The sequence below is a fragment of the Tachypleus tridentatus genome, chromosome 5, assembly GCF_004210375.1.
Source record: "Tachypleus tridentatus isolate NWPU-2018 chromosome 5, ASM421037v1, whole genome shotgun sequence".
NCBI lineage: Eukaryota > Metazoa > Arthropoda > Merostomata > Xiphosura > Limulidae > Tachypleus > Tachypleus tridentatus.
In genome coordinates, this window is record NC_134829.1 from 10,459,970 (window position 1) to 10,474,127 (window position 14,158).

The window sequence follows — 14,158 nt, forward strand, 5'->3', positions numbered from 1 at the left end:
TTTAGTCATGTCTTAATATTTTAGGTATTTTTGATTTTAACTTCTGAACAAAGGTGTCATTCCACCCAAAAAGTCATATAAATAATCATATCATAAAAATGCAGTTAGATTTCCTTTACTTGTCTTCCTGTGGCTTGCTTTATAATTTTACTCAATTTGTTTCTGCAGTTTCTATTTCCAGTTACTTTATCAAGAAAAATAAAGTAATATGTTACAAATAATTAAAAAATAGTATCATATAATTGTGGTTATGAAATTACAATATATGTGAATTCATAATGATGCAGTAAGATCTGTAAACAATTTTATAATAAATCAAAACATTTTCTTCAAAACTTTTTGTTTACTAGTTAGATGAATTATAAAAAAAGAAAAAAGTCAATAGATTAGTTGTTAGCCTGTTTTATAGAGAATTCTAATTTGAGTTACCTAAAGATTCAGATAACCACAAATGTTAAGTAAAATTAGAAATTAAAACAATCTAGAAACAACTGTTAGGTTAAAAAAAAAAGTACTGAAATTAGTTAAGCATGGAAAATTAAATCCTATACTTCAGTTATTCCTGATTTTTACAAGTACAAGCAACACACTCTTAGCTTGTTAATAAACGTTGAATGAATATACAGGGTATTTTAGCACTGGAAATAATATTTAATGACTTTTTTTTTAAGATAAAGGATAGGATAATAGTAGGATCAAAAAGGTACTAATCGTGTGGTTAATTTGTCATAATTTCAATTAGCCAAAAATATACCTAGTTAGCCACAAACATTAATCATTGTTTTGAACTTCTGACTGAAGGTAAAGAAGAGAATGTAGTAATAATAATAATAATGTGTTAACCACACTACTTCTGCTATATTCAGTACTGACTAGGCCTTTTGTCCAGTGTCAGGGTTCTTCAGGTTGACAGTATAAAGTAGTAGTTGAAATGTTATTGATATTAATTTGTTGCTTTATATTAGTGGCTTTACAGATACTAGTTATAAAATGATTTCAGGGAACTTTATTTACTTATCTGACACTATCAAATGATATAGCAATTGGTAATCTTTCTGACCTGCTTTATTTTAAACTCCAAATTTAGAATAAGTTTCAAAATGTGGAATAAATGTGGGATCAAAATGTAAGCTAATAGACCTGATAACCTAATAAGGTAAGTGTAAGCTGTATCTTGCCAAAGGCTAAACTGTTTAAGCTCATGATATTGCTTGTTGGAATTATTTGAAGTGTGTCAACATAGATATTAAAACATATGAAATTGGAAAGGAAAGTAAAACATTAAAAATTAAAACCTGTAAAAAGGCAAAAACTTGAAAAATATGCATGTGACTCAAAGAAATTTTAAAATTATTCAAAAGAGAGATGAAAAGTATGTGTGCATAAATGTCTTAATTTGAAACACTTCATTGCACTGTATGTTACAGGTAATAGCTAGAGTTAGAGGTATGGCAGAAAAAATGAAAAATGAAATGTAAACATTTAACTTAAAAAAGAAGCTCTAGGATCATTTAGGAAGCTCTTGAGATTATGAAAGTGAGATGTGAAAACTGTTATCAAAATGTAGCTTTTTATAGTTTTCATGACAATTATCTTATAGGTGTACTATTTAGAGTCAAAAACTACATTAGGTAAAGAAATTTTATCATAGACAACAGAAAAAAATGAAAATAATTTTTTTTCTGAAACTAAATACTTTTAAATAACTTATTGTCAAATTTCAATCAAGTCCATCCACTAGTTTTATTTTTGAAATGAAATATGATGAAAATGACACTGCTTCCTAATAATCTCTGTAGCTGGTACTCTTAGGGTTAGGGCAGTATAAATGTTTCCAATGAAGACTTGAAAATACAGCCCAAAAATCTGATTGGCATGCAAAGTGATAATGGCATAAATAAAGTCATACAAATAGTGCTATAATTAGTGTAAAGATAGCCACTGCTTACATTTATTAGTGATATGTGATAACATAAAGTCTGAATATCTTGAAATATTTGCATTTTTTGTTTTCTTAAACTTTGCAAATCTGCAACACCCATGAATCTCTATATCTATACTTTGTTTCAAAATAGCAACACAAAGCATGAATTATCAAAATACACTTTTCTCAATGCGTGACTCTGGCTCTGCTTATAAGAAAGAAATATGCAAAAATTATAAGCCATTGGAAATTGCAGTTCAGTTTTGTAGATTGACAGTTTAAATATAATGGTAGTTGAGATATAATACTTAACATCGTATGAATGGAAGCTTCTAGTGGATAAAACAGTAAATTTCATTGAGATGCTCTGTATTTCCATGGAACTAAAAACATATACAGATTATAAAGAGGAAATAAGAAAGTGATAAAGAAGGGAAGGGGCATGGAAAATAAAATTAGCAAAGATTCAGTATAGTTTTAGATTTTCATTGCCACTGTAGTGAATAGTTGGTTTCTCTTTATTTCGTGCTACTAATAATAACTGGCAAAGTAGCAAATTTCTAGTACTGGTACAGTAAAGATTTTTATAGTCTGCATGTAGCTTTATCAATCCATGTAAGAATTGTTTATGATTCACCAGTAATTTCAACATGATGTTTTACGTAACAGCTTTTATTGTTCAGTGCTACCCATTTTATGGTGGTTATGCAACTAGTAGGGTACTCCACATTTAAACATTTTTATCACCCATCTCAAAAACAAATTATTATTCTTTTGGTTCTCAGCCCTTCATCCTTTGCCTTCAGCATTAAATGCCTTCAGTCAGTATAGAACCAAAGGTTTATGTCTGCTTACACTCCTCTCTTTCTCCATTCCAGGGTTCTGTTTGTCATCTGATAACACTTTTATGGTTGGTACACATTGAGTTTTTTGTTTTTACCATACTTGAGCACCGTTTGAAATGACTAATTATTCTTCTTATAACTATTAAACTGTGAATTTCACTTTAAAATTTCATCTACATATACCTTGTCTAACTTCTTCTTCTTCATGTGTCAAATCTGCGGCAGACATCGACGACCATGGCATGCCAGACTTCTCTGTTGTCAATCCTTCTTATCAACTCGATGTTGCTCATTGAGTTCTTGGTGACATAGTTATTGAGGCTGTCGATATATTTAGTTCTTTGACACCCTCTGCTTTTCCTCCCTTCTATTTTTCCACATAGCATCTGTTTCTCTATCCCATTCTTCCTACAGATGTGTCCTAGAAATTCCATTTGTCTCTTTCTTATAGTTTTCATGAGGGACCTTTTGTATCCTGCCAAACTTGTCTAACTAAGACCTGGAATTTTCAAAAACATTGGAGATGATATGATGCAACAATACTCACTTGGCAATAAAAGTGTCAAAGGTTTGAGTAATGTGACACTAACAAAATTACTAAAACTTAGAACAACAGTCAGTTGCATATAAAACATATGACTTGTACAAATTTATTCAATGAAATTTGTCACAGTTAACACTTTTAAAACAATCAACCTTCAAGCTAAATAATTAAAGTCACAAAGTAAACTAAATAATAATGCCTACACTAAAAAGTATTGAATACCCAACACCATTGTCCCTTGGAGGAAATCATCCAGGCTGACATGTAGACTACATTTAATGCTTTCTTCTCCCATTACCACCATCGTGTAGGTGTTCCTTCCTCATTCATATTTTGCATATTGTCTGTTGCTGTACTATATACATTGGTTCAACTGTGAGTTGGTATGTTTACTTTTCATTTCCTTTCTTTTCCTTATAGGGTCACCTCCCTCTATTATATTGGATCCCATTCAGTGGTAAGTGGTGCTCATACTAGTATACATATTGGTTTCTGGGTGGTTTGGTATGGCAAAAAGCTAGGCTTGTCACTAAATATTTACTGTACATTCTTTTACAAAAACAACTTGAAAATACTGTCTGGGTAACCCTTGGCAAACCAACCGCTGCAAGTAGCAACTTGTAAGTTCTTATTTCTGCCCAATTTAGTGACACTTCTGAAATGGATAAAAACTATACCTGGTACAGAAGTGATGTAGTTTCCCATTGGTGTTTTCCTTTGACAAGAAAAGTTGCACTCCATCTCCCTTCCTTGGATGGTTTTTGAAGGATGCTCATCTTGGTACATTTTGCATCTGTCTTTTCATTTATTCAGTATGAGATTCTAGCTATTATGCAAATAGAGGTAAAATATTGTATTAGAAGTTAACATTTTTTTTACAATGAAAATATATGTACAATAGAAACTAGCCTCATCTCATGCTTCCCACCCTGCTTCCTCACTTCATGTGCTCATTTTGTACTTAAACTCAAAGTGAAGACTGGATTAACCTGTGTAGTTAGGGGCTGTATCAGGAGGAAGGGTCATGCTTTTATTAATGGAGAACTGCTACATGTTTCTTTCCTTGCTGAAGTGCAGCAGAATCCTTTTAACCTTCTCAATATGAGTATCTGAAGGTCAGAGGACACGTTATCACGTTTGCAGATATGCATTCAAACTTTTATGGAACTATTATTTGATAAATGAAGTCAAGAAACCTGGTATCAGGTTGTAGGTTTTAATTCAAGTTTATTATTATTATATATTAATTTCTTAATTTGAAAATAAATATTAAAAAAAAAATGTTAAATAATGATTAAAGTGGGTTACACTGGTGTGTCATCTTCTGAGTTTGGTCAGATACCTTTTATAACACCCACAGTACAATGTCTATAGTTTTCTTATTATAAACAGAATTATAAACTCAAAAGTTCTGATATTGATAAGTTAGAATACAAAACAAATATCTTCTTTCCTAATTGCTGAGATATCATAATGTTTATTGAATTCACAGTATTGGCTCTGCCCACTACTTAATCATTTGAAAAGACTTGTTTATTTACACCTGCTTCTTTATGCCTATAAGTTTACAATCAGTCAAAAACTTTACATTTCCTCTGTATAATCCTGTTAATCCTTCTAAATTATTTACGAGAGAAAAACCTATATTGATCAATGCTATTTTCTGAACAGAAATTATATTTTTCCAGACCCAAATACAACATAATTAGAAAGCCTGGTGAATTACAAGAGGTTTTTGTGATATTGTGTAGACATTTGTAATTTTTTGGTATTCATAATTTTTTTCTACCTCATAAGTGCAAAAAATATCCTCACAGCATCATAAGTAATGGAGCTCATTGCTTTTTGAATATTTTTTAGTTACTTTTCTATGCTTTATGAAAAAAGTAACTGAAATTTAAATATTTATTTGTAAATAGTAATAATACGCACGTGCACACATACATTGCTGGCCAATCTTAAGACCAATGAACATAAAGAAAACTATGCATTTTGCATTGTTAGACTCAACCAATTATTTGAGTAGAACTTTGAAAGATGAAAATAAGAAAAGGAAAAATAAAAATAAAAAACATTTTTAGCATTTAATAGGGAAAATGTGAACACTATGAAATTAACCTAAATACTAGCTGGTCAAAAATTTAAGACCATACCAAAAAGAATTCCTAAACAGGGTAAGAAATGCCCAAGAAGAAATCTCAGTAGTGAGTTGCACGGCCGTCATTGTGAATAACTGCAAAGATTCACTTTGGCATGGTTGATATAAGCGTTTGCAGAAGGCTGGCTGGAATGTTATTTCAAGTGGTGAAGATAGCTTCACAAAAATCATGCACTGTTTGGAATTGATGTCCATTTCTGTAGATTTCCCATACCATTCACCTCCAAACATTTTCAATGGGGTTCAGTTCAAGCGAACATGCTGGATGGCCCAAAACAATCACGTTATTTGCCATGAAAAAGTCCTTTGTCCTGCAGGCATTGTGGATTGCAGCATTGTCCTGCTGAAAGATCCAGTCATTTCCACACAAGCAAGGGCCTTCAGTCAATAAGGATGCTCTCTCCAACATGCAAATGTAGCCATCTGCTGTTTGGTGCCTCTGTATAACCTGAAGCTCCATTGTTCCATGGAAGGAGAAAGCACCCTAGATCATGATGGAACCTCCTCCACTGTGTCATGTAGAAAATGTCTCCAAGCTTTTTTTCTTTCCTACTGAGCTTCTTGGGGAATTCTGTGCACTCCAGGATCTTTATTTGTGGTCCAACGAAGACACCAGCTTTGACCTTTGCATCATACAACTTAGGGAAGAAGTCTTGAAGGTACTTGAAGGCTGCAGACTCCTTATCAAAAACAGTGACAAATTGTTTCATAAGACCCAATTTTATGTGCAATGGTAGGAACAACACCTTCTGGAGGTCCACTAGTAGCTCACACTTGAAATTGTGCCTCCCCACAGAGAACTTGGTCCATTGTGACCAGTGCTTTCTGTTGTAGTGTGCTGCAGTGTCCTTGCTGTCCCAAAAGCAAAGATAACAGGGAAACTTGGTAATGCCTCCTTGGAGAGCCATCAGGAATGTTACCATTTTGAAGTCTCTGATAACCTCCCAGCCATACTCATCATACTTCAAGGCTTCTAGCAAGGTCTTGACACTGTTGTATTCCTCTTTGAGGTGCACCAAATGAGCTAGGGGAAGAGACAGATACTTATTCTTGTAATGGAGCAGCACAGCTTTGAGACTTCTGGATGAGCTATCAATGAAGAGGTGCCACTTGTTTGGGTTACAGGCAATTCTAATTGCCTTGCACAGACCGGATACATTGTGACAGAAGCAAGTGTACTAAAATATGCTTTGTAGGCTTCACAGATTTTAGCATATGCTGTCACAGAGTACCTTTTTGCTTTTGTCTTGATAAATTGGCCACTAACATAGCAGAATGAATCAGGAGAATGCTTGCAGCTTCTTGATGCCATCTCTGATAAATCATATAGGTCTATGTGTTCACTTAGGCAGCTAGAACTAAACTGAAGTGGTGAATGGTGAGCCCCTTGTATATGCATTACTATGGAAAGTTCTAGAAAATTCTTGGAAGTTCAAGAAATTTCCCTATCAGCTACTTAGCACTGAATTTACCTGGAATGTTCTGGAAAATTGGTAAATTTGAAAACTTCATTACCCAGGTCGCAAAAGCAAAGTTTGAAGAAAAAAATGTGTCTTTTCCATTTACTTTAGGCATAAGCAATTGGAAAATAACATTTTTTGTCCAGGCACAAGAAAAAGTAAAAATTTTGTTATATAGTTTAATCTGTATAACAAAAACCATTTTATAAATGTAAAATGATGTAGGTATGTCAGTGGCAAAAGAAATCCAAACAGAAATAAAGGGATGATACAGCTGTACATAGATCATTCTTACATGACTTTCAATATTAAGATTTCATGTTACACTGTGAAATCCACAAGTACAAAATGGTTACAAGATCAGTCAGTATGATTAGTCTTTTAGTGAGAGTATGTAGTACTCAAGTAGTTGTAGAATTATCTTGAATGAAACAAAAAGAAAAAATATAAACAATTTGGTGAGTTGGTCACTTTCTGGTTCGTTATTTGAGTGATGGTTTCTTGCCTTATTTTTAGGCTTGTTTAGTAGAGAAACAAAATGAAAATGAGTGGCAATGATTTTTTAGAGTAAAAGTCTCTTTTTCTCTCATTGTTGATGTTTTTAACATGCATACTTGTATTGTGCCTGTTGAGCACCCTGGCCAATTCTACATATAGTCTACAAACTGCATGGTTTATACTTTTTACTGAAGCTATGCCAAATTTTGTAAAGATACTGGTACATTCTGTATGTGCAGTTTCGTGATTGTGTGGTGACTATAAGGTTATTCAAATTGACTTGACTTTGATCAAAAAAAGATAAAAAGAAATGTGAGACATAAGTCATTGAAACCAATTTATTATGAAACCACAAGGGTACTGGTAATATTTGATGAAATGCTGAATTTGGTTGGACTGTTATAATTGCTGTCTAAAAATATATACATATTTATATGTATTTTTCAATTTAATAACACTTTTTTATGGGCTAGATACATTGCACCTAATCTGTAACCACCAAGGTAACCATGAGTAAGTGTGAAATTACCTATACTATAATTTTTGATAATGTATGCATATCTTCTTTCATGGAATTTGATAGACTATTGGTAAGTCTTGCATGCAAAAAATTGATTTTTTTTAATTAAGTATTTTTTGTAAAAATTTGTTCATGAATGAATGGTATCAAACTCACTGAAAGTGTTTACTGCTTTGAGTGCAAAGTGATTTTCATGCTAAGATTAAAAATATTTTTCTTCATCTTAAAATTGCCACTTTTCATTTGCATAATCTTTAAAACTCACTAAATAAATATCACTTTTTTTTCCCTCAATTTGACCAACCTTGTAACTACCATAAAAAAAATTAGGAAGTAAATCAATATTGCCTTTTTTTTCTTTCTAGTCTGACTGAAAATTGTAACGGGAAACTACAGTTGTTTATTCTGATTAGCTTAAAACTCGTACATTGTACATCTATTTATACTTAATTTTATTGTTTTATTGACATTTGAATCATGTTTAACTAGTAATGTTGCCACAAGTTCTAACTCACTTGGTGAATACAGTTCATGTCACTATATCGAATTATGTAAGACATAAGCTGCCCATGAGCATATTTCATGAAGAATTTTCATTGTTATTATTCTTTATTATCTGAGATAATCTTCATTGAACTTAATAAGTTTCAACTTTTCATATTAATATTAAAAACACTTTGCTCTTCATCTGAGAAATTTCAGATATCATTTATGTAATCTCTAAGTCCTTCTATGTAAATATTAAACTTTTTTTGTTAAACTTTATATTTTAACTTATTCTACCCTAACTTTATATGGACTCAGTTGATTTGACTTACTTCATAACCACCATAAAAATGTTAGGTAAATCTAAGTTACCATTTTTTTATTATTATTTATTGTTACTTTATAGAATTACTACATATTATAATAGGAAACTACATTAGTTTAAGGCTCATAATAATTTATTTCTGGTTATTGTTGCTTTATTATCCTTTGAACTGTGTCTAGCTAATAATTTCACCACACAAGATGTAAATAATTCAGTGAATGCATGGCTCAAGTTTGAATGATGTAACACAACAGCTGGTTGAAAGCACACTTCTTGAATAATTTGTATTTATTTATTTATTTTTCTTTATCGTACTTTTATGAAAGTTTTAGATTTTTATAACAACAAATAAAGAAGACCCATGAAAAACAAGAAATATGGTACTTACCTGGATCTTTGCTTTTGCTGTTGACTGTTGATGAAATTTAAAAATACATTTTTAAACTGATGGTAGTGCTACATTTTATAATTTTTTTCTTACTTTAGATAATGCATCTAAAAACACAGATTAATAACATGTGAAAGAGGACAATGTATTTCTGTCTATCTAATTATAAGGTAAGATCCAATAAAAATTCAACAAAGCTTGTTGATGGATTTTCCTTGGGAATAAAGTTTGAACTGAAAGTGAAATAGACAATACCTTGTACAGAAGGCAATGCAATATGATTTGTCATGTAACAGTTTAAAACACTGGATTTCTATGGGTTATAAATAATATAGTATAAGATGTTATAGTATCAGATGTCAGAGACAGTTATTGTCAATTTGTGAAAAAGAAGAAATGACAGGTGGGCATGGCAAAATGGTGTGATTTTTTAGCCTATTGTTCCATAAACAAATAAGGTTAAAGACTATTAACAATTTTCTTTCCTTCAGTCATAACTATATTATGATAAGTAATTTACATTAAATTCCTTACTTTTGGAAGATGTGGTAAATTAATTAGAAAAGAGAGGAAACCCAGAAAACAAATGTCACAATTCTTATACTAGCATGAGAGTGATGGTTTTTTAAACATTTCCTTATAAAAGTAAATGCTTAAAACTTATATAATTATTATAATTTGATTTATTAACTACGTTTTCATGCCAAATTTATTTGTATACATTGATAATAAAGTAGTTTGATTAAATTTTGAATGTAACTCTGTTAAAATAAAATATAAACAAAAAATGTCATGACATGCTCAGAAAAGATACCCCTAGTGAAAGAGTTACTTGCTATTTTTACTTGCTGAAACTAAAACACCACTTATAAAGAAAGTGTTCTGGTATATTCAGGTGCCCTGATTTTCTGAAAGGTGTACAAGTTAAGCTCCAGAAAATAACACATTGTCTGACATTAAATATACCATGAGGCAAATCTGAATGATATGAATTAAACTGAGTTTGAAGAAGGGTGAAAGTAGCCATAATGCATGGTATACATAACTTACAGAAAGCTTTCTCTTAAGAAGATACAGATGATATCTCAGATGAATTACCTGCAACAACAGGTAACTAAGGCAAAAGGTCCTTGACTACCTTTTGTGATTGATGTTTTATGTTAAAACTACCTACTCCTCCATAGGTGATATATTGAAAATTTCTGTATTGAATTAAGGGGCAGAAGACACATTATCATTGCATACCACAGTTTTAAAACCTGTTTGTAAATTTGAAGAATTTGTTTTCATGTTATGTTACTAGTGATAATAAAAAAATTTTTTAATCAACATGTTCAAACCCATTTAGAAAATCAAGAAACTTGTTTTCTTGTTGGCTCTGTAAGAATAACAAATTACATTCATGAGTGGTTTGCAGCTATTTATGTAGTAGATTTTCAGTGTGTTCTTGCAATTATAGAAAAGAAGGTAATATTAAATGTATTTTGTAAAGGTTTGTTGCTTTGTAAGTCTAATGGCTGAAGCCAGTTAAGAAACACTTTGTCATATTTAACTATTTTTTATTTGCAATGACTTTTCAGTTACAAGAATTAACAAACAAGTTATTAGAGAAGGACAAAGAGATTGCCAACCTTCAGACCACCAACTTTAGTCTGTCATCAAAAAGAGAGTTTGATTATTTTGTTGAAAAGAGTTACATGGTATGAAATTTATGGTTTCTTACTCTTAATGCTATGATTCAAAGGAATATATCTTGCCTGAAGTTTAAATATAATCATTTGAATGAACTTGAAACTTTTGATTCACCTAAAGCTTCAGAACATTTTAGTAATTTTCTAATTACTACCAAAGGTAAATACAAACAGTTCAAATATATAAAAACAACAAAATGTTTTGAGTATATTACCTTAGAAAATATTGTAGTTATGTGATTTAACCAATGTTTATATGTCATTACTTAATGAATACACAATTTCGAGCATTAAGAACACGTGGTAATGTGTTTTCAGTAAAATTCATCATAGTGGATAGTATTATATAGGGTACATAGTTAAAATTAAACCTTGAAAAGGAATATTTTCAAAATTTTAAAGAGGACCTAAAAATCTACATGCATATGTTTATTGTAAAATGGTATTTAGTATTCAGCTTTAGTTAATAAGAGAACTTTAATACATTACTAGTTTTCTACAGTTCTTGTTGTTTTCATTAATGCAACTTTCTCAGCTTCCAACTTTAATTATGTTCACATTAAATGTAATATATACAAATGTCAGTTACAACTACTATTGTGATGTTCATTCTGATTCTTTGCATATCTTTCTTGATGTTTCAAAGGGAAGATTGTGATTTTACTGACTAGGAACTTTTTGTTACCATTGTGCATGACTTTATCTGAAACATTGAGTCAGTTGAGATGGTATTATTTTTACATATTTAACAAAGTAGTTTGTTCTTGCATGAAATACTAATACTGAATTTTCTGCTGTCAAGTCATCATGTTTTGCCCAAATATTTTCAAATTCTTAATATTACATGAGTGAAGATGGTTCTTTATATTTTTCTGGGTTTAACAATATATACATATATGCCATAGTTGTAATAATTTATATTGATTGATTAAAACCATCAGCAATCAAAAGTGATAAGCTGCTATGATCATTTGAGTAAACATTGGCAATTAACGAAGTGGTTTGTTCATGTACATATCCCACAGAATGAAAATTAGTTTGATATGGTGCATGACATAACTAATTCATGGTTAAAGTTTTTGAAGTACATTTTACAAGTGTCAGTTAACATCTGTTATTTTAAATTGATAAAGTGATTTAATATTTGTTTTGAAAAATATAATAAAAATGTTTATAATGAACTTAAAATCATATTGTTCCTGCATATCAGATTATTGGGGTGATCAAGGACAATTGAGAGACTGATCAAAGCAGTGTACATATATGTAGCAACAAGGTTAATAGAAGTTATAGTTACTATGTTGTCGTCAAATGAAAATCTGCAACATAATACGACAAAAGATTATTTCCATAACAAATATTATATTCTTCTCACTATTTATAGTTTCTCCTGTGATATGCAAACATAGCAGCTTTTATGCCTTTTACTAACATTGGCTCTTAAAGGCTCTAGGAAAATAGCATTTATGGTTGCCACTGCACTTGTGTCTGTCACAACATAAGCACTGGTACATGTATTTCCTTACACTTGTTGGAAATTGTATATCTAAATCTTGAAGTATACTTAGATATTGTATAAGCATTTTTAACTTCAGTTGTTTGACTCTTTTTGTCAAAAGTTATTTGGGATCAGTGTTTAAGTCAGGAAATGTAGGTATTGCATAAACCTTTTAATTTATTTCTTTATGTGGGTAGGATATAGAATATGCTAAATTTTGTTATTATGACTTCATGTCTTTGCTATTTACATTCATAAAACTATTTCTGTAGTATGTTAGTTCCTTTATACACTCAAAAATGGCACAAAATTCAGCATGTGTCATGAAATATATGTTGAACACATAATTCCTTTGACAAGCATCAGTAAATGCAACCACTCCCATGAAATGCAGCAGTGTTCATAATATGAATAAAAGTACAATTAATGATATTTATTAAGTTGATGAAAGGGTACAGAGTGAAACTTTGAAAGATTCTCATATTAACTCATAGACCGATTTAGAAATCTCAGTTGAAGAAATTTATTCTGATATTCAGGCTGAATCTTTTGATGGTGGCTAGGCTTGCAAGGTAGTAAGAGGTATGCATTAATGTTTGTGGCAATAGTAGAGTGAAATTTTGTGTTGATGATGGCAAAAATGTTCATGGTATTCTCAGGTTAAACTAATTTACCCAAAAGTGTTAGGAAGGTTGATCTTATGAAATTGGCAACATTAACTGAATGGGATTTGTAAAACAAAATGAAAATAATTTTTATTTATTTAATAACCTAAAAATATTGCATTAACTTGTATTAGGACACCTGATAATTGCTTTCTATTGGAATCATGAATTAATTAACTGAACTTTCCCTTTAAGATGTTTTACCATCAATCTTGTGGTACTGTATAGACTGTTTAAATCTAAAATATCTCACTTGAAATGTCAGATTTACCTGCACTGATTAATACTAACCATGACTAATCATTCTTATTCTACATATGGGAATCCATAACATCTGCCCTACCAGTGAAGAGCACTGCTGTCATTGACCTCTTTGCTCAGTGTACAGTGTTAAAGCAGTAATCTCCCTGCAGTAGTGTAGGTATTATCTATAAAGACCATCAAAGAAACAAAGACAGATAGGACAACATCACATTATCAGTTGTATGGACCATATGTTATGTGAAAACTGCATAGACTTAGAATAAATGATTAATTTTGAAACATTTTAATTTAAACTGAGAAGATATTAATTGCAGAGTATGCCTGCCTACTACAGTTTTTCTTCCCTGTGTTTTTCAGGCTGTTTTCCTTTAAGGTAATAATTAAATTTAATATTCATGTTCAGTGATAATTATTCAATGCTTTCAGTGTGTTTACATCCTCACTTCATGCTCTCTTGGCTTTGAAAAAATTAGAAAGAATGAGTTCAACAAAACCATTATTTCAAAAATAAAACACACATCACAATACAGTACAGAATCATCTAATGAAGATAACATGACAGAAATAGATCATGGAGATAATTTAAGATTCCTGTAAACAGAGGGGACAAAAAGTGCCAAAGTAGTTGGTGCTTTTCCAGATAAGTTATTCTGTCAAAAGCCACAGTTGAGCAAATTTTTTTTTCATTTGGAAAAGATGTGCTGAGAACAAAAAGAGGAGGAATGTGTGATGCCAGCTTCAAAAGAGCTGCTTTCTTTAAATGTAACCGTTATATTGGCCTTCAAAAACATTAGTTCCAGTACTCCATTTATTACATGAAATAAACTCTTAGATTATTTCACACTAATTGATAGACAACTTATTATTTATTTTAATCACTGGTACTGCTTTT

At 31.0% G+C, this 14,158-nt stretch overlaps 1 protein-coding gene across 9 annotated transcripts in view; it reads left to right on the forward strand.

The window, feature by feature from the left end:
* LOC143250489 (uncharacterized) overlaps nucleotides 1–14,158 on the forward strand; it is a 118,150-nt gene that overhangs the window by 53,991 nt on the left and 50,001 nt on the right. For all 9 annotated transcript variants that reach the window (XM_076501097.1, XM_076501094.1, XM_076501096.1 and 6 more), the window contains one exon: nucleotides 10,729–10,848. In XM_076501097.1, the coding sequence (XP_076357212.1) occupies nucleotides 10,729–10,848 (120 nt within the window). The remainder of the gene's footprint in view (nucleotides 1–10,728; nucleotides 10,849–14,158) is intronic.